The sequence below is a fragment of the Staurois parvus genome, unplaced genomic scaffold (assembly GCF_062004578.1).
Source record: "Staurois parvus isolate SC_StPar_1 unplaced genomic scaffold, SC_StPar_1.0 ptg000096l, whole genome shotgun sequence".
Lineage (NCBI taxonomy): Eukaryota > Metazoa > Chordata > Amphibia > Anura > Ranidae > Staurois > Staurois parvus.
In genome coordinates this window covers 5,451,003-5,472,235 of record NW_028317892.1, presented here as the reverse complement: position 1 = coordinate 5,472,235, position 21,233 = coordinate 5,451,003, and the positions used below count along the sequence as shown (strand labels likewise).

The 21,233-nt window shown below is 42.5% G+C and overlaps 1 protein-coding gene across 1 annotated transcript in view; it reads right to left on the bottom strand.

The window, feature by feature from the left end:
• Nucleotides 1–1,465: 1,465 nt before the first annotated feature.
• SPINK2 (serine peptidase inhibitor Kazal type 2) overlaps nt 1,466–21,233 on the bottom strand; it is a 30,305-nt gene continuing 10,537 nt past the window's right edge. Inside the window, exons 3-4 of the mRNA XM_089670961.1 lie at nt 6,637–6,746; nt 1,466–1,638 (exon numbers count right to left, since the gene is read on the bottom strand). Of these exons, the coding sequence (XP_089527087.1) occupies nt 1,593–1,638; nt 6,637–6,746 (156 nt within the window). The 3' untranslated portion in view covers nt 1,466–1,592. The remainder of the gene's footprint in view (nt 1,639–6,636; nt 6,747–21,233) is intronic.

Below are 21,233 nucleotides of genomic sequence, written 5' to 3'. Positions count from 1 at the left end.
TTAACTACAGTGTGTGAGCACCTGAGCAGGATCGACTAACAGAACACTGCGGGTCTCTCATTTCAAAGTCATCTGAATTAATGTGTGCACTGCTTAAAAAATTTGTGCAATCCATTAAATGTTTACAAAACCTTAGGATGTGTCAAAGAGTGTAAGCAGCCAAAGTGGGTGACCCTCTAAAGGACAGAAGAACCAACCAGTGGCTCCTAAACGGGTTTCACTACTTTTTTGGGGGAAAAAGAAGGACAAATGTAGTAGAAAGGCCTGTTTAGTTCGGTAGTGGCCCTACCTTAACCTGGAGTGTCTCTAGCTAAATTAGCAATGTTTGCAGGTAGGAAGTCTGAGCTTTGTTTATATTATCTGTGCTCACTAGGGTTCTCCTAAGTTTAGGACATTGATTTTTTTCTGCCTTCTGTGGTTGAGTTGTCTCCAGCAGTTAATGTGAGAGGTAATAATGTATGAGTTACAATATAAAGGTGAATGCCACTTCCTGGATCTCTCTGTTTTGTTTTTTGCCACTTCCTGGATCTCTCTGTTTTGTTTTTTGCCACTTCCTGGATCTCTTTGTTTTGTTTTTTGCCACTTCCTGGATTTCTCTGTTTTGTTTTTTGCCACTTCCTGTCTCTCTCTGTTTTGTTTTTTGCCACTTCCTAGATCTCTTTATTTTGTTTTCAATTTACCATTTAATTTTGTAATACGCTCATTTTGAGAAGAAAGCTCAAACAGCTCTCCTCTCCCCTGGCCGTTTACATAAAACTTTGAAGTTTGTCAAGGGGCTCACAGAATGCAAAGTGTTCTGTGATTGGACAAGGGGAGAAGAGGGGGCAGGCAGAGCAGCTGTAAATGATGCTACCGCTGCTGTGTAGGACACCATGCATGGAGCACCAGAAGTAACAATAACTGTTCTATCAGTATTAAATGAAACAGTAAATTGTTACAAAAGAGAGAGAGAGCTACACCTAACTCCATATTTCATTACAGCTTGAGTGAATTATCATGTTAGTCTGCTGACTCAAGAGAGTTTGATAAATGTCAGGAAACTAAAATTAGCCAAAACGTCCCCACCACCAAGCAGAATTGCAGGATTTTTTTTTCTATTCTTCTGGGCCTGCCTCATCACCATGACGTATCACTTGTCCTGCAACCTCCTGGGATACTTACCTCACATCTCCCAGGAGGCTGCAGAATCAGCACACAGAGCTACTAGGGGCAGTTGTCATAGGAGCTGCCTGCCTAAACCCACAAAAGGTAGTCAGCTAAAGAGCACCAAGATGGCGGCTCTTGACCCACCGTATGGTACCCAGACAATGTATTGCAGAGGGACAACACTGGATTCACTGTATGGGTGAGTATGTGTTTTGAAGAACCCAAGAGCACAGGTAAGAGGGAAAAAAATGGGAATAAGGGAAGATGAGTACTACTTCAAAACAGGTGTGGATAAAGAAAACCTAGCAGAAACGACATGCATACTCATTTGTTTTTCTTCATTACCACAAGGCATTTTTATATTTTGTGACAAATGCTGAGGTGTAAGTGAAATGCATTCCATGGTGACGAATATCTCAAGCTTTGCAAGGCCGAGTATGAGTGCATCAGCATACATGAAGCGATTTAATCTGAACCTTCTGTTTATTCTGTCTGTGGAGAAAACAAATACATTTCACATTATCCATACAGCACCAGTATCATAATGATTCTTTTCAAGTACTTAGCATCTTATAAATATTGACATAGTTACTAAGCATTGCCAAGGCTGAAAATAGAGTCCACTTGATAGTAATGTGCCATTAACAGAATACCTCTAAGTGCCTGCTCTTTATTTCGTGGCAGCTTTGCTCACTGCAACATAGATCAAAAAATTCATGACACAGTTAGTTTTGATTATTGTTTTATATATTATTTACACTTTCCAGTAGACGATACAGCCAAGATGCAAACGTTGATAAAAATACAGATCATAACAGGAAATAAAAGGCACAAGACCCTGCTGAAATCATATTTCTTTGTTATGCAACCATAAGCAGTATCATTAACCACTTGCCTACCGGGCACTTATACCCCTTCCCGCCCAGGCCAATTTTCAGCTTTCAGCGCTGTTGCACTTTGAATGACAATTGCACAGTCATGCAACACTGAAACCATATGACATTTCTTTCACACAAATAGAGCTTTCTTTTGGTGGTATTTAATTGCCGCTGGGTGTTTTATTTTTGCGCTATAAACAAAAAAAGAGCAAAAAATTTTGAAGCACTGATGGGCACTAATATGCAGCAGTGATGGGCAATGATGAGGTGGCACGGATTGGCAGCACTGATGGGCACTGACAGGAGGCACTGATAGGTGGCACTAATGAGCTGGCACTGATGATGCTACACTGAAAAGCGGCACTGATGGGTGGCACTGATGGACAGCACTGATGGGCAGCACTGATGGGTGGCACTGATGGGCACAGGTGGGTGGCACTGCAGGGCACAGGTGGGTGGCACTGATGGGCACAGGTGTGTGGTACTGATGGGTAAAGGTGGGCAGCACTGATGGGAACAGGTGGGTGGCACAGTTGGGCGGCACTGCTGGGCACTGATCATCAGGGCACTGATCATCAGTGACCTGATGATCAGTGCTGATCCATTCGCTGACAATTGCCAGTTCTCGGCAGTACTTTCCTCATGCTGTGACAGCGTGAGGAAAGTGCAGCCAATAACAGGCAACTGTATTTACCCCGTGATCTGCTGTGTCATTGGACACAGCTGATCACATGCCCAAAGGCTGATTGGCTGTTTACTGTATGACATAATCAGCTGAGTCCGTAGGGGGCACGCAGGGGGTGTGTTCTGGAATGACATCCATGGACGTCGTCCCAGAACCAGACAACCACGCCATAGCCATCCTTCGGCTATAGCGCAGTTGGGAACTGGTAAACATTACACTGACACCCTCTGCAGATCACAAGGGCAGTGCATTTTGAACGCTGTGCTGGAAATGCACACAGATCGCGGGTTTCATGCACCACATTCTAGTGTAAACCAGGACTAAATGTTTGGGCTCATTTATGGTAAACTAAATGTGATTGGTTGCTAAGGGCAATATAGATACTGTTCCATCCTCCAAGATTATAAATCATACTAGATATTTTAGACCCTAGAGTTCCACCCAAAAGGGGAAGTTCCACTTTAAAGACTTGTCCCCCGTTCCCCATTAAGGATTGGCACCTTTGGGGAGCGGGTACCCGAATTTGACAGGTACCCGCTCCCACTTTCAAAGCGGAAGTTGTCCTCCTACCCTCCCTCCCTGAAGTCTTCTGGGACACGTGACAGGTCCCAGAAGACAACGGGGGCCATTCAGGAAGCGCAGCCCTACTCACGCATGCGCAGTGGGCACCCAGCTGTGAAGCCACAAGCTGTCACAGCCGGGTGCCCACACTGAAGATGCCGGTGCCTGGAATACAGGACGGCCGGTGAAATGGGCTGTGGCTGGGGCAACGCGGGATCGTGGAACAGGTGAGTGGCTGTTTTTTAAAAGTCAGCAGCTACAGTTTTTGTAGCTGCTGACTTTTATTTTTTTTACAGAGTGAGTGGAACTCCGCTTTAACAGAACTTAGACTGAACACAGCAGGCGATAAGAGGTTCACATTTTGACACAGAGACTGGTGCCAAAAATGGCTCTGGTGTTGTCTGAGCTGTCTTCTTTAGGGCCCATTCACATTTCTCCATTCCTGGGCAGCACAATAATACACGCTAATAAAGTATATTGCATTATAGCAGTCTAATCATTTTGAATGGGATGCCAACGCACATGGACAAAAAAGGGCATGCACTTATTTTTTCCAAAACAACACACTGCAATGTATAGTAGTGCATTACTGTTCATTGTGCTACACTGCAATGCAGGTGTGTCGGAGCTGTATTAGTGTGTTGGGGTGCAATTCAAAATGAATGACACCACAAATGCTCTAATGCATGTTAGGTGGGTGAACATGCATTGCAGTAAATTGTGCAGTACTGCAGTGCAGTGCAAAAGTCTTCATCAGTCCTTAAAGTACAACTAAAGGCAAAACTTTTTTTCTAGATTTGGACAGAGTGGAAAGGGATTAGAACCCCTGCCAGCACTTATAGCTGTCTGTGCCCCCGTTAGGGAGATTCACCTCTCTATTTATCCTGTTTACCATTATAGTTGAAAGTTAAAGTAAAAAAAAAAAAAAATGTTGGGTTGTCCCCAGAAAAGTAATAGAGGGGAAATCTTTCAAAGGGGACACTAGTTCTGTGACCTGGGGGTCTCCTATGGATTCCCTTAATTTGCAGGGATTTCCTCTCACTTCCTGGTTTGGCAATGGGACAGGAAGCGAAGGGGAATCTCCCCAATAGTATACAGATGGCAAAAAATACACTGACAGGCAGGGGCGGACTGACCATTTGGAAAGTCGGGCACTGCCCGAGGGCCTGGGGTCAGTAGGGGGCCCCATGAGATGCCCCTGGTACCTTTTTCATAGGCTTTTTTGAGTTTGGGCAAGGACACAGGGGCCCCATGATCCCCTATTGCGGGGGCCCCATGAGTTGTCAGTCCGCCCCTGCTGACAGGGGTTATGACCCCTCTCCCCTTACTCTATCCAAAATGAAAAAAAAAAACAATGTTTTTGCCTATAGTTCTTCTTTAAGGCTCCTTTACTCTCTGAGGAGTATTCCACTCCGGATCACTTTTGACAGGCAAGGAACATAATGCTGTCTGTTTTAACGCCTAAACACCTGTACCTCTGCTCCTCAACCTTGTGCATTGCACAGGTTTGCTTGGAGGCTGTGGCACAACCCACCAAACATAACAGGGGGGGATAATTTTTTTGTCAACTGTGGTGAGCAGAAAAGCATCTCAGAATGCACAACACATCAAACCCTGAGGCTACGACCACAGAAGACCACACTGGTTTCAATTGTTCTCACTGAGGACACCATGTTGAGGCAACAGTGGGCACTTGTAGGCAGGTGCTTAAAAGTGTGTGCTACAAAATAAAGTTCACTTTATTTTTACTGTATTGTTCAAGAAAGATGTTAAATATGTACAGACAGGGGTGGCCTGACAACTCATGGGGCCCCCGGGCAATAGGGGATCATGGGGCCCCTGTGTCCTTGCCCAAACTCAAAAAAGCCTATGAAAAAGGTACCAGGGGCATCTCATGGGGCCCCCTACTGACCCCGGGCCCTCGGGCAGTGCCCGAGTTTCCAAATGGTCAGTCCGCCCCTGTGTACAGGTTCTGTCAGTATTGTGTCAGTAGGCTGCCCAAGAGTTAGGAAGGGGTTAAGTCTGCCTACTCCCAGGTGTTCAAGGTCCTGTTTCTGTGTCCCACTCCTTTGGAGTCAATGGGACACCATTTTGCACTGGAGTCAATAGGACGTGATTTTGCATTAAAATGAATGGTTTTTATATTGGAGTCAATGGGACACGATTTTGCATTGGAGTCAACAAAACACGATTTTGCATTGAAGTCAATAGGGGGTGTTTTTCCATTGGAGTAAAAGGGATGCAATTTTGCAATGGAGCCAATAGAAATCAATTTTGCATTGAAGTCAATAGGGGGTGTTTTTACCACTGGAGTCAATGGGACAAGAATTTGCAATGGAGTCAATAGGACACAACTTTGCATTGAAGTCATTAGGGGGCGTTTTTGCATTGGAGTCAATGGAACGCAATTTTGCATTGACGTCAATAGGGGGGAGTATTTGCACTGGAGTCAATGGGACGTGATTTTGCATTGAAGTAAATGGGGGGGGGGCATTTTTATATTGGAATCAATGAGACACGATTTTGCATTGGAGTCAACAAAACACGATTTTGCATTGAAGTCAATAAGAGGTGTTTTTCCATTGGAGTCAATGGGATACGATTTTGCAATGGAGTCAATAGGAAGCAATTTTGCATTGAAGTCATTAGGGGGCGTTTTTCAATTGGAGTCAACAGGACGAAATTTTGCAATGGAGTCAATAGGACACAATTCTACATTGAAGTCAATAGAGGGCATTTTTTCATTGGAGTCAATGGGACGCGATTTTGCATTGAAGTAAATAAGCAGTGATTTTGCATTGGAGTCAATAGGATGCTATTTTTGCATTGAAGCCAATGACATTATCTGCACCTTTTTTTTCTATTGGCAAAATACAGATAACCCTATATTCAAGGCAAACTCTCCCATCCATCCCTGTCTCCATGCTTTCTGTTGCTGAGAAATCACATTGAAAAACACCCCCTAGCATTTCTGGCTGTGGCCATCTTGAGTAAGAGCAGATGATTCATGTAGGATTTATTAACTGGAGTCCATCCGCCCTTAGCTCAGTCATGCAGGCACGAGGGTGTGCTTAGATGAGAAAGCCCCTACTCCCCTCCTGTAGGACTCTGGAGGTGTATGATACCACTTGCCTAGGCATAGAGACCAGTAAGTTAATGAAGAAATGTATAAAAAATGTTTAAAGCAAGTAAATACAATATACCTTCCCATCTATTTACTAATGCTAGCAACATAAGGATTAAAAATAGTTCATGTTAATTGAGAGAGTGAAGTTTCGCTTTAAGTTCAGCTTAAGGACACTGGTTTAGTTTGCAGTAAAACAAATGGATAACTAACAGCAGTTTGCACAAACAAAAAGCTTTTACCTATTTGAGGCACACAGCATGCACTCATTGGAATAGGAATTTCCATCAGTTCCACAAACAGGCTCAAAGTTCCTTGGGCACCCAGGCAGTTCGTACAAATGGCATTTTGGCTGAAAAAACAATGTCAATGCACAACTATATTTAACAAATATATAATTGTCTTCCATACAGAGTGCTTTCAAAGCATTTGGACCTGATAAGATAGAGGTAAATATTTAATTTATGTGACTATTGCATCTGTTCAATTACAGACAGCCAGATACACTGAAAAGAAGAGTTTGTAGGAACAAGGAATTGTATGCTATCCTAAGCAATGACATAAAGAAAATTATTTTTCAATAAGAAATATCTGATGTCAAATGGTAGAAGCGCTCTCAATATAGGAAGGTGGGGTACAACCCTTTCATATTAATTAACTCAGATTTAAAAAGACACATGCACTTTGCCCATTGAGGAAGCATCAGGTACTGTATTTTCACTAGCCGAGGCAGAGAAGGGAGAAGCAGGGAAACTCCACCAAGATGTACAGTATATTAGATCAGGGGTCTCCAAACTTTCTAAACAAAGGGCCAGTCTACTGTCCTTCAGACTTAAGAAGTGCTGGACTGTTGGGAGTAGAAAAGGTCATGACTTACGTGGAATAAACAATGTCCCATCTTTGGTGTCAGTTGGAGGGTTAGAGCCCCATCATTGGGCCCTATTGTTGGTGTCTGAAAGAAATTGTGCCCCATTGGGAGGAATTGTGACCCATCATTGGGAGTTATTCTGCCCGTTCATTGGTGTCAGAGGGGGGAATTATGCCCCATTGTTGCTATCAGTGGAGAAAAATAGTGCCCCAAGGGCTGGATAAAAGTAAGCAAAGGGACGCAGTTTGCAGACCACTGTATTAGAGCATTGGAAGGGCCCTGTTACACAGACACTCTTACTTTCCCCTGAATGGGCAAAATGACATTGTCTCTTTAAAGACAGTTTATAATGCTTAAAGTGTTACTAAACCCACAACAGTCAAATCAGTCTGTATATGCAGGAAAGCATGCTTGTTATAGTCACTGTAGAACCTAAGGGGTTAATCCACTGCATTGTGTAAAAGGCTGTTTGATCCTGACTTCTCTGATCCTCCCCTTCTTACAGTGCCCCTTCTTATCTCCTGATAAGACGTATCGTGTGGAGACACTCTGCACATGCTCAGTTTGGAGTGTATTTCTAGAGTGTTTTTTTTTTCTTGGGAGAGTGCATGTGATAAGCACAGGGCCAATCAGCACTGTCCAGACAGAGTCAGGGATCCTGCATCCTCCTAGAGCAGAATGAAAACTCCTCCTACAAGCTTTACATTTGCTCTGCTGGATATTGATAGGAGTCACAAGACTGCTCTAACTGCTGATGAGAAAAAGTATTTAGCAGTTGTGACAGGAGGTCAGGAAGAAATAGGGGATGTGTTCAGGATGGGAGGTATATTTGTCCCAGGTTCCTGCTCTACACAGACTGTTTCTCCTGTTGTGCTGTGTAGTGGGCCTGTGTGGCTCACCGATGAGTTAATGAGCTCAGGTGTAGTGAGTTAAGGGCTCTGGGCTCTATAAAACTCCCAGGCTGCATAGGGAGAATGCTCCAACCTGCAACCAGTTGGCTGTGCAGGGCAGACTGGGGAGCAACCAAGCCATCCTGTGGTGAGAAATAATCTGTGTGAACACCCTGTGTCTGTGCAGTGGTAGGCTGTATTCAGACAGCTAGATAGGAAACCTGTGTTTGTAGTTAGATGCCCAGTGTGGCAAGGCTTTATTTTCTGTTTTTGTTTTGCTGTTTTTGGATTTATGCACCGTGTGTTCACCAGACTTTGTAAATAAAGCACAACCTTATTCACCAAGTACCTGCTGTCGTGCTGAGCCTCTTTCATGGTGTTCTGACCCATCCAGGGGGTCAAGCACAACCCGCTACTGAGCTAATCCCTCACACAGTTTATATTTACTAAAATAATTGCACTTCCATGTTGTGTGTACTGTGGGAGACCAGATATAATGAATGCAGGGTCATGGGTTTAGTAACACTATAAGTTTGGTTACATTTTGTTTAACCCATACCAGACATGGTACCTGTATTAAATGAAAAGTTTCCCCGTGCTATTGCCTGTTATTTATTGAAATCTCCTCTGCTCTTCAATACCCCTGCGGTTGTGATCTTCTGATGCTGCTGGGGTTAACAGGAGGAGACACTGGACCTGTCACGGCAACTATGCCCTCTGCTTCATTCACAAAAGCTGTACTATCGCTTCTACCAATGAAAAGTACTCTAGGAATGAAAGTGCTGGACCTTCATTTGTTTGCCTGTCCTCCATTCACAGAGCATGTTTCATGGCAAGAAGCAATAGTACAGCTTTTATGAATGGAGCAGCGGGCTGGAAAAGGTGGGCATAGTTGGCACATGAGTGCCTTTGAAGGGTCCATCTGATTGTATTAACCCCTGCAGAATCAGAAGATCACAGCTGCAGAGGTATCTGGGGATGGTATCAGAGGAATGAAGATTTCACTACAAAAAAGGAGACAGCAGTACAAGAGGCACTTCATTCAGTGTACGTATCGTCCCTTTAAGCAAGTACTGTTACACTTGACAATTAGAATCTGGCAAAGTTCAACATCATATTTTTTATGCATGCTAGGCCTAATATGCTGAGGTTTTCCACTTAACGATATGCCAAGCCAGCCTAGAATAATTTGAAACTGGGGCCGCCCAACAATTAGAGAGACACCTATTAGCAAACGTATGTAAGCATAGGACACCCCCCCCTTAAAAGAGAATTATACAAAATAATCATTGGTTAAACCCACAAGTACTTTTTTTACCACTAATTTCTTTATATTAGCTTTAACCACTTCCTGTCCGCACACTTTTACCCCCTTCCTGTCCAGGGCAATTTTCAGCTTTCAGCGTTATCACACTTTGAATGACAATTGTGCGGTCATGCAACACTGTACCCATATTAATTTATTTCCCATTTTTTTGAGACAGAGAGAGCTTTATTTTGGTGGTATTTATTCACCGCTGGGATTTTTATTTTTTTGCTATGTAAATGAAAATGTCCAAACATTTTAAAAAAAGTGTTTTTCTTATAAAATGTAGCAAATAAATAATCTTTCATCATAAATCTTGGCCAAAATGGCCGTTATCTTTTTAGTAAAAAAAAATAAATAAGCCAAATTAGTTTATAACCAAAAATTATAATTTTTAAACTTTTGTTTTACATTTTATTTTATTTTTTTAGATTATTTGTTTTTTTTTTTACATACTGTCACCCTAGTAGTACAGTGTCACCATGGTGACACTGTACTACTTGTGGGGGTGATGAAGGTTTTTTTCTTTTTTTTTTTTACAGTGATTGCTTTTACACCCATATAGGATGTAAAAGCAATCATTTCTCTTTCTCTCCGTCTGCATTCTTGCAGCCATTGAGAACTACTGAGTGAGCTGTGATTGGTCACAGCTTGTCACATGGTAAAAGGCGGTTTTGAATAGCCTTGTACCATGTGACCTCTGTGATCATTCACAGATTTCACACGTAGTAAGCAATGATGTCACAAATGACATCTTGCTTACTACTTTGCATGTGATCACTGATTGGCCAATCAGTGATCACATGATCGGGACCTCGTACAGAGGTCCCGTCCAAAGATCGGTGTTTCACTGTGTCCGGAGGACACAGCGGGCACCGGATCGCGGTGCTGCGCACTCTCAGAGAGCGCGCACAGCTAGAAATGGCGGGTGCCGTTTATGAACAGCAACCCGCCCCTGGAGTGCTACCGTGCTGCCATTTATAAACAGCAAGCGGACAGCAAGTGGTTAAGAAGGGCTTTTTTCAGTAGGAATGCAGGGGAACGTAGTTCCGGCACCTTCAGCATTTAAGGTATGTAATGACCAGGGGTGCTGGGTTGTGCTGTAGGGTCTATTGATGCTGGCTGCTGCTGGATCTATTGTAACTGGAGGGGAACTATTTTAGCATGGTGGTCTATTGTTGCTGAGATGTCAATTGTTGCTGGGATCTGCTGTTAAGGGAGGAGTCTATTGTTGCTTGCTGATGGGAGATCTTTTATTGCTGCTGGGGATCTATTGTTGCTGGGGTGGTATTTTGTTGTGGGGGTCCATTGTTGCTGGGGGGGTATTGTTGCTGGCTGTATTGTTTTATTTTACTGCTTTCCTTGTTATCATTAACATATTCCATACAAAATTATATTTGGTTCTATATTCTCTACAAAGGACCGGTACTTGGAGGTGAGTAGGGAGTGGAACCAAGGGATAGTTCTTGGAGGTGAGTAGGGGGTGGAAACAAGGGGTGATTCAGAAAAAGGGAGTTCCTGAAAAAAACCCTGGCTTTAAATAATTACAAATGCAGCGATTTAGAAATTGGATTGGAAAAGGTTTAGCACTGTAAAACACTTTTTGATAGTGCATTTTACAGTGCCTTGAAAAAGTATTCGTACACCTTAACGTTTTCCACATTTTGTCATGTTATAACCAAAAATGTAAATGTATTTTATTGGGATTTTATGTGATAGACCAACACAAAGTGGCACATAATTGTAAAGTGGAAGGAAAATGATAAATGGTTTTCAAAATTTTACAAATAAATATCTGAACAATGTGGCGTGCATTTGTATTCAGCCCCCCTGAGTCAATACTTTGTAGAACCACCTTTCACTGCAATTACAGTTGCAAGTCTTTTTGGGGATATCTCTACCAGCTTTGCACATCTAGAGAGGGACATTTTGCCCATTCTTCTTTGCACAATAGCTCAAGCTACAATCAGACTGGATGGAGAGTGTCTGTGAACAGCAAAAGTCTTGCCACAGATTCTCAATTGGATTTAGGTCTGGACTTTGACTGGGCCATTCTAACACATGAATATGCTTTGATCTAAACCATTCCATTGTAGTTCTGGCTGTATGTTTAGGGTCATTGTTCTGCTGGAAGGTGAACCTCCGCCCCAGTCTCAAGTCTTTTACAGACTCTACCAGGGTTTCTTCTAAGATTGCCCTAAGATTTGGCTTCATCCACCTTCAGATCAACTCTGACCAACTTCCCTGTCCCTGCTGAAGAAAAGCATCCCCACAACATGATGCTGCCACCACCATGTTTCACGGTGGGGATGGTGTGTATAAAGTGATGTGCAGTGTTAGTTTTCCTCCACACATAGCGTTTTGCTTTTAGGCCAAAAAGTTCAATTTTGGTCTCATCTGACCAGAGCACCTTCTTCCACGTTTGCTGTGTCCTCCACATGGCTTCTCGCAAACTGCAAATGGGACTTCTTATGGCTTTCTTTCAACAATGGCTTTCTTCTTGCCACTCTTCCATAAAGGTTAAATTTGTGGAGGGCACAACTAATATCTGTCCTGTGGACAGATTCTCCCACCTGAGCAGTGGATCTCTGCAGCTCTTCCAGAGTTACCATGGACCTCTTGGCTGCTTCTCTGATTAATGCACTCCTTGCCCGTCCTGTCACTTTACGTGGATGGTCATGTCTTGGTAGGTTTGCATGTCAGGGCAGGAGCCGAGGAACGGACAGGCAGGCCTAACAATGTAACGCACTGGCTGACGACAACCACCACCCACAGACCGAAGTCCCTCAGGGCGCGGAGTCTAAGTCCCAGGCTGCCCTTCACCAGGGCCCCTGATGGTGGGGATGGACTTGACGCAGCCAGGAACCAGGTCGCAGCCCCCGAGACACCTCAGCTGCGGTAATGGCTGCCGCCAATGGCGTGTAGCTGGTGGAAGAGACAAAAGAGTAGTCAGACAGGCCGAGGTCAACAACAACAGGACAAAACAGTACAGGACAGCAGACGAGAATCACAGGTCACGAGCCGGGTTCAGCAACAGAGGGTCAGATCAAAGGAGAATACAAAGAATAGTCAAGTCACAAGCCGAATCAGATACCAGGAGAGTCACGAGAGTCAGAACAGAGTAATAGCGACACAAGACACAAGTGCAAAGAGCATGTGCAGGCTACAGGCTTATATGTCATCAGCCACGCCCCTCTGGGGGATGGACCTCAGAGACCTGAAGGCATAAAAGGATTCCCACCATGCACAGCAGAATCCAAGATGGACGCCAGCACATGGAGTAGCATAACCTCAGGGAAAAGGTAGGACCTTGACATTGCAGTTGTGCCATACTCTTTCCATTTTCGGATTGAACAGTGCTCCCTGAGATGTTCAAAGCTTGGGATATTTTTTTAAACCCTAACCCTGTTTTAAACTTTTCCACAATTTTATCCCTGACCTGTCTGGTGTGTTCTTTTGCCTTCATGATGCTGTTTGTTCACTAATGTTCTCTAACAAACCTCTGAGGGCTTCACAGAACTGCTGTGTGTATGTGTATATATACTGAGATTAAATTACACACAGGGGGGCTGAATACAAATGCAGGCCACACTTTTCAGATATTTATTTGTAGAAAAAAATTGAAACCCATTTTATTATTTTCCTTCCACTTCACAATTATGTGCCACTTTGTGTTGGTCTATCACATAAAATCCATTTACGTTTTAGGTTGTAACATGTACATTGGATGACTTTAAAGGTACTACGATGATAATTCCTAAAATTCAACGCTTTATTAAACATGTACACATATAAAATTCACTTACAGAATATAACCCAACCCTGTAACATATGAGGAAATCAATGCAGATTCACATACTATAAGTAGATCCCACAACATCATAGATAAGCCATGTCTCGGCAATAACTGAAAGGGGTACTCTTAATATAGTGATGATGATGGCTCAACATGTTTCGTGATATATCTGCATTGATTTTCCCATATGTTACAGGGTTGGGTTATATTCTGTAAGTGATTTTATATGTGTACATGTTTAATAAAGTGTTGAATTTGATGAATTATCGCTGTAGTGCCTATTAAGTCCATGTTTTTCACCCAGTCTACATTTAGCCAATGTTAGCATGAAGCACTTTAGAACTCTTATTTTGCCCAAACAGTAACCACCCTGTGTTGGGAGCATTCATTGTCATCTTTGGTTGTAACATGCCTAACGTGGAACATTTCAAGGGGTATGAATACTATTTCAAGGCACTGTATATACAAATATATAGATCAGATAAAAAATGAGGGACAAATGAGGAGGAAGGAGGGACAGAGGGACTTTGTTTCCAATGAGGGACAGTCCCTTGAAATCAGGGACAGTTGGGAGCTATGCAGATATCAGATTTGGATTGGGTAGAGGATTACTGTGAAGAAAATACAAAATGTTAGCTGCAGTCAGAGTTTATTCTAAATCAAATCTAGATTGAAAGCTGAAAAGTTTTATTTAACCTGTGACAAGTGTTAGAAATCTCTATTCACATACTGTACATGCTGGAGAGATGCAGAATTCATCACAAGTCACAGCATTGCAGATGTCCTTTTGACAGCTACCTCTTCACACCTAAGGCCTCACACACACTTGAGCACAAAAACACCTGTAAAACAAGCATTTGCCATTTTTTTTTCTGCCTCCAAACTCCCTCCATGGCAGCCTATGCTTCCATGCACACATAGGCATTTACAAGAGTTTAAAGGGAGGGGCATTTAGAGGGAAAAAAAAACATTACAAGAGAGGAGCATTTTTGCAGAAAAATGCCGAAACACACCTAAACAAGTGTAAATGTGCTTAAGCACTTAAATAAATTGATAAATGAATATTCTGGTCAATTAAATAAATGCCCAGGCACTTAACACACCTAAACTTGCCTAAATGCATTTGCAAAAATGTAGATTGTGTTTTTTTTGTTTTTTTTAAGCTGCTTTTTCATCTGCTAGGAGAAAAGCATTTAAAAGAAGCTCAGAGTATGAAGCCTAAATTCCACATAGTATTCGTTTGCCTTTTTGCCTCATTATTAGTATGTGGACCAGGAGCCAAAGAATTGCATTTCAAGTCTGTTAGCTTTGAGACAGATTCCTTTTAACACTGTGGCTGATCTGCTGAGATAGATATAGACATGAGATGACTGTCATTTTTTATTGTGTGACGATGACAAAAGACTATACTTTACTAAGATACCCACATACACTGCTGACCAAGGTTGCTTAAAATGTTACTAAACCCACAACCGTAAAACCATCTGTATATGCAGTAAAGCATGCTTGTTATACTCGCCGTGGAACTCAAGGGGTTAATCCTCTGCATTGTGTAAAAAGGATGCCTGATCCTGTCTTCTCTGATTCTCCCCTTCTTCTACTGTCCCAATCCATCTGCTGATAGTTCAGAGCCCTAAGAGTCACTTGGTAGAGAGTTTTTTTTCTTTGGGAGAGTGCATGTGATCAGAACAAGGCCAATCAGCGCTGTCCAGAAAGTTGATGGTTATGCAGCCTCATGGGACAATCAGAGGAGAATGAGAACTCCTCCCACAAGCTTTAGCCAGTGCTCTGCTGGACAGTGATACAAGTCACAAGACTGCTCCAACTGCTGATGAGAAAAGGTATTTAGCAATTTATGTTTTCTGAAATAATCGCATTTGCATATTGTGAGTACTGTGGGAGACCAGATATAGTGAATGCAGGTTTCTGGGTTTAATAACACTTTAAGGAAATAATTATAGGCCTGAAAAACCCTGTCAATCAGAACTGCTGATGACAGAGGGGTTAGAAATTCATCTCTCCCAACTTATAGATGAAGTTTGGATGGTCCCAGGAGTCATATTCCGCTGTCTAAGGGCAATTGGATCATGTCCATAATTTTATCCAACCCGTTGTGTCTATGGGTACCTAAAAAAAAAAAAAAAAAGAACCTATACAGGGCAAACCAGCAGGTTTATTTGAATGTCTAACCTACAACCTTTCCCGATATACACTATATTGCCAAAAGTATTGGGATGCCTGCCTTTACACACACATGAACTTTAATGGCATCCCGGTCTTAGTCCATAGGGTTCCATATGGAGTTGGCTCACCCCTTGCAGCTCAAACAGCTTCAACTCTTCTGGGAAGGCTGTCCACAAAGTTTAGGAGTGTGTCTATGGGAATGTCTGACAATTTTTCCAGAAGTGTATTTGTGAGTTCGGACGAGAAGGCTTGGTTCACAGTCTCTGTTCCAATCATCCCAAAGGTGTTCTATCAGGTCAGGACTCTGTGCAGACCAGTCAAGTTCCTCCACCCCAACTCACTCATCCATATCCTTATGGACCTTGCTTTGTGCAGTGGTGCGCAGTCATGTTGGAACAGGAAGGGGCCATCCCTTGGGAGCATGAAATTGTCCAAAATGTCTTTGTATGCTAATGCCTTAAGAGTTCCCTTCACTGGAACTAATGGGCCAAGCCCAACCCCTGAAAAACAACCTCACACAGGGGCGGACTGACAAATCATGGGGCCCCTGTGTCCTTGCCCAAACTCAAAAAAGCCTATGAAAAAGGTACCAGGGGCATCTCATGGGGCCCCCTACTGACCCTGGGCCCTCAGGCAGTGCCCGAGTTTCCAAATGGTCAGTCCGTCCCTGACCTCACACCATAATCCCCCCTCCACCAAACTTTACACTTGGCACAATGCAGTCAGGCAAGTACCGTTCTCCTGGCAACCGCCAAACCCAGACATGTCCATCAGATTGCCAGACAGAGAAGCATGATTCATCACACCAGAGAGCACGTCTACACTGCTCTAGAGTCCAGTGGCGGTGTGCTTTACGCCACTGCATCCAACGCTCTGCATTGCACTTGGTGATGTAAGGCTGCTTGGATGCAGCTGCTCGGCCATGGAAACCCATTTCATGAAGCTCTCTATGCACTGTTGTGCTAATCTGAAGACCACATGAAGTTTGGAGGTCTTTAACTATTGACTCTGCAGACAGTTGGTGACTTCTGCGCACTGTGTGCTTCACCATGTGCTGACCCCGCTCTGTCATTTTACGTGGCCTACCACTTTGTGGCTGAGTTGCTGTTCCCAGTTGCTTCCACTTTGTTAAATTACCACCAACAGTTGACCGTGGAATATTTAGTAGCAAAGAAATTTCATGGATGGCCTTATTGCACAGGTGACAACCTATCACGGTACCACACTTGAATTCACTGAGCTCCTGAGAGCGACCCATTCTTTCACAAATGTTTGTAGAAGCAGTCTGCATGCCTAGGTGCTTGATTTTATACACCTGTGGCCATGGAGGTGATTGGAACACCTGAATCCAACGATTTGGAGGGGTGTCCCAATACTTTTGGCAATATAGTGTAGATTCATCTTTTTCTTGCAGTTTTGTTTTCTACTCCCTCAAGCCTTCCCTAATAAGAATTCAACTTCTTTTCTTCAATGACAAAAAGTGAAAAGGTTTGATGTGGATTGGAATGCATTTATTATTCTTTAATAGCTTAATATCCTGATAATAAATATGTAAATAAACAAAGACAAAATAGTGACATTGTTCTGTGGTATTAAAACAATTCAGGACTAAACTAAACTATTCAAATAAAATATTTTTTTTCTGAGATTAGCTATAGGACACACAAAAAAAAGATACAGTATGTGATGCCACCTGCTGGGCAAAATGTGTTCTACAATCTATCATTCCTATGATTTCATTTATTATTATTATTATTATTATTATTATTATCATCCACTTGCCCTCCTGAGGATTTACCCCCCTTCCTAACCTGGCCATTTTTTGCGTTGCGGCGCTGCGTTAATTTAACTGACAACTGCGCTGTCATGCAACGCTGCACCCAAATTAAATTTACGTCCTTTTTTCCCCATGAATTGAGCTTTCTTTCGGTGGTATTTGATCGCCTGTGCAGTTTTTATTTTTTTACCGACAATTTTGAGAAAAAAACAATATTTTTGACTTTTTGCTATTAAACATGTCCAGAAAAAAATCAAATTTTGTCATAAATTTAGGCCAAAATGTATTCTGCTACATGTCTTCACATCTACACATCCCAATATGTGTAAATTAAGTGGTTTATGTGAAAGTTATAGTGTTTACAAATGGCAGTGTATATATATACTGGGATTTTTTTTTACTAGTAATGGCGGAGATCAGTGACTTATAGCAAGACCGCAGGGACATTCTGACACTGGGGGGAACTGACTTGGTGTCACTAACATCCCCAGTGACACCAATATAGTGATCAGTGCTAAAAAAAAAAAAGCACTGACACTGTACTAATGGCACTGGGCATAAAGGGGTTAACATGAGGGGCGATCAAAGGGTTAACTGTGTGCTGGGAGTGTTTTACTATGGGGCGGTGTCTGTGTGCTTCACTGTAAGCACACTATTTTGGATGGCTGTGCTGTGCACAGCCATCCAAAGCAGTGTGCCGAAGCTGCCAGGGAAGAGAACTGTTAGTAAAAATCCTCAGTAATCACCGGGCGCCAGCAAGTAATCACCGGCCGGGACCCGGTGATTAACAACCGCGACCAGGAATGGCGGTGTGGGTAGGACGCATGCCCCCTACGCAATTTTGCTCACCAGTGCCGCCCTGTAGCAGTATTTATGCTATAGTGCGGTCGGGAAGCAGTTATTATACAATATTTATATAGCGCGAACAGTTTGCTCAGCGGTTTACGTAAATGTAAACCCTGTCACTACATAGTTACATATTTAGGTTGAAAAAAGACACAAGTCCATCTAGTTCAACCAATAGAAGAAAACACACTTAAATAGAAAACCTTCATGTACACAATCCTATAATCACAGTTGATCCAGAGGAAGGCAAAAAAATCCCAATAAAGCATGATCCAATTTGCTCCAGCAGGGGGGAGAAAACTCCATCCTGATTCCCCAGGAGGGAATTGGATATTCCCTGGATCAACTACCCCTGGTGTTAATACCTATAAGTGTCCAGTTATATTTTGTGCATTTAGGAAACAATCCAGGCCTTTTTAAAAACAATCTATTGAGCTTGGCAGAACCAGCTCTGGAGGGAGTCTTTTCCACATTTTCACAGCTCTTACTGTTAAGACGCCTTTTTGTGTTAGGAGGTTAAATCTCTTTTCCTCCAGACTAAAATCCCATACAAATTGCATATAAACTTGAACAAAAAGATATGCTAATTATTTAAAAAGTAATTTTCAATATATTTCAGTAAAATAAAACCTGGTGATCCTGCCATGAAGGTCTTTTTTCTGTCTCCCAAACATGCTTCTGCATTGTCATCCTGTCACACAGGTTACCAATGAAGAATACAGGTGGCTATTTCTAAACATATTATGCAGGCATGATCCACTGTTGTCACTATTAGGAAACCCACCCTGAGAAATGTCATGCAGCCATTAATACATACATGTAGTCAGGAAGTGATAGCAAGAGCTGCAGGAGATCAGCAGCATTGAGAATAGGAGGTAAAAAGGCAGGGCTTTAGCAAATTGAATGCCAGTAAGAGTTTACATCTATTTTAAAACATTAAAAACAAGTAACCTTTGTAGTATGGCTCTCCCTGCACTGCAAGGGTTAAGTGCTCTTTCATTTAGAGGGAACATAAACAGCAACTCTATGTACTTATCCCTTGCCCTGGCAGCTGACACTTCTCTCTCTTGAGTGTGCGCAGGCCTTTGACATCCTCACTTACAATGCAGGACTGCTGATCCTGCACTGTACAAGATGACGTCACAGTGCATGTGACACTAGGAGCAGAAAAGAGAGCCTTAGTGCCAGTTGTGCAGTTGGGAGGAAGCCAGCAGCAAAGATTACAGTAAGTAACTGCTTTTTATGTTTACCCTATACAAAAGCAAGCTTTTATCCCTTGCTGTATGGGGGAAGCCTCACTGCTAATATAATGCTTGATTTTACATGGGAGTTCGGCACTTCCTGGAAGACTTTTGGACATTGTATAAATGTATCCTAGGTATTTTACCTACGCAGGTTGAGGGGTTCAAGGGTTTGTGTCTGATATGGAAAAAAATGTTTGTTTTCTCAGATCTCAGGTCTTATAGCCTGGAGCATTTGTGGAGCTTTATGTGGGATAAAGCCTCCATTCCTAGGTCCACATCTTTACAGATCTTTTTATATCTGAACTGACTGATGTTTAGGGCTTTAAGTGCTGCCTTTTCCTAGGGGAACCTATTAGAGAGCACCCTGCTAGTCAGGAAATTACCCAGGTTAAGTTAGTGGCTTGGATGGGTCAGATGATTTTATTGGTTTTATGCTATGGACTTGCTAAATAAAAGGACAGGACAAATGTGCATGGACTGTTCCTGCTACTATCAGTTAAGCCTGCCCCCTACTTTATACAGTTTATATACACATTCTTTGTTTTACAAATAAACATTTATTACATGAGAAAGGATTCCCACAGCACTATGGACTTTACTTTTAAAGCAAGAGCACAGCAGATGTGTATGCTTCTCACAAATTATGTCTTTGAAAAACCTTAAGGCATTTGTTGGTAAAGGAAATAAGGGGAATGGGCCTCTGACTCCTGTGTGTATATACATTAAGTTTGAGCTATTGAACTCTGTAAACAAGCTTCTTACAAACAAGGAGCTAAAGAAACATAAAAATTTGTAAAAATAACTCCAAATAAGCTCCAAAAGGAGAATATAAAGCCAATTAAAACATAAAAAGCATAGCTTGTAAAGTAAAGATAAAGAGCAAAAGAAGTGCCAAGAAAATAATACCTTTATAACCCTAAGGCTAACTACGCACAAAGAAACACTGGTGTGTTGGCACAGATACAGCCTAAACTAATATAATCAGTCATTTCAAGTTATATAAAGCTGTATCAGGCTATTTGGCTCTCATCAGTACATTGTGTGGACACCATGATTCTATTATGTGGGTCTCGGAGAATAACCTAACAAGGATAGCGAGTTGGCACATGGTGTAGAAAATTAAAAGGAAGCAAATGCCAATCCTCTAAAGTCCTGAGAGAATAGTTCTTGTACCATGTAAATAATTTCTTTATGCCCCTGTGGCAAACTATGACTCCAAAACTGCTTTTTCACACTGAGTTGCAAAGACAAAGAATTTCTGTTAAGGTGTGTTTTGGCAAACCAAGTTTCATTATTGTCACATATAAAGATGAGGATTCCTTAAGTCTAGTGACATTTCATCAGTAATGTACATAGGATAAACTTAGACCCAGATCTACAACCAGTGGCTAATATCCAACTGTCCCCATCTCTATGGATTCCATAATAAACAGGACAGCAGTTGTAGACACAAGAGGATTGCATAATGGGTTTGCCATCATCCACATGGTGGTCTTCCCTCTTACTTGTGCCAGACATAGCCAAGTAAATAAAAAAAAAAAAAAAACAAAAGTGGGGGGAAAACATACAGTAAACCAGCCACCCCTAAGCACTGTTAAAGCTTTTTAAAAAAAATGTCCCCCTAGCATGTTGTTCTACTATGCACTGCACTGCATACTCACACACTATGACAGACTTACCTGTAAAAGGGACTCCTCCAGCCTCCATCATCACACGGTCTTCCTTACAGGTTTGCGGGCTTTGTCTGAACTGCGACGACGCCACTCCCAGGCATGCGCAGAGGCGTTAGGATCATGGCACAGCACTCTGGATTGATGGTGCATTCAGTGTGCCTTCAATTTAGTGCACAGTGCACATAAGCCGTCTGCAGAAATTGTGAATATCTCCTAAACGGTGCACCTTTCAGGAGATGCTCATTGTACCTAAAG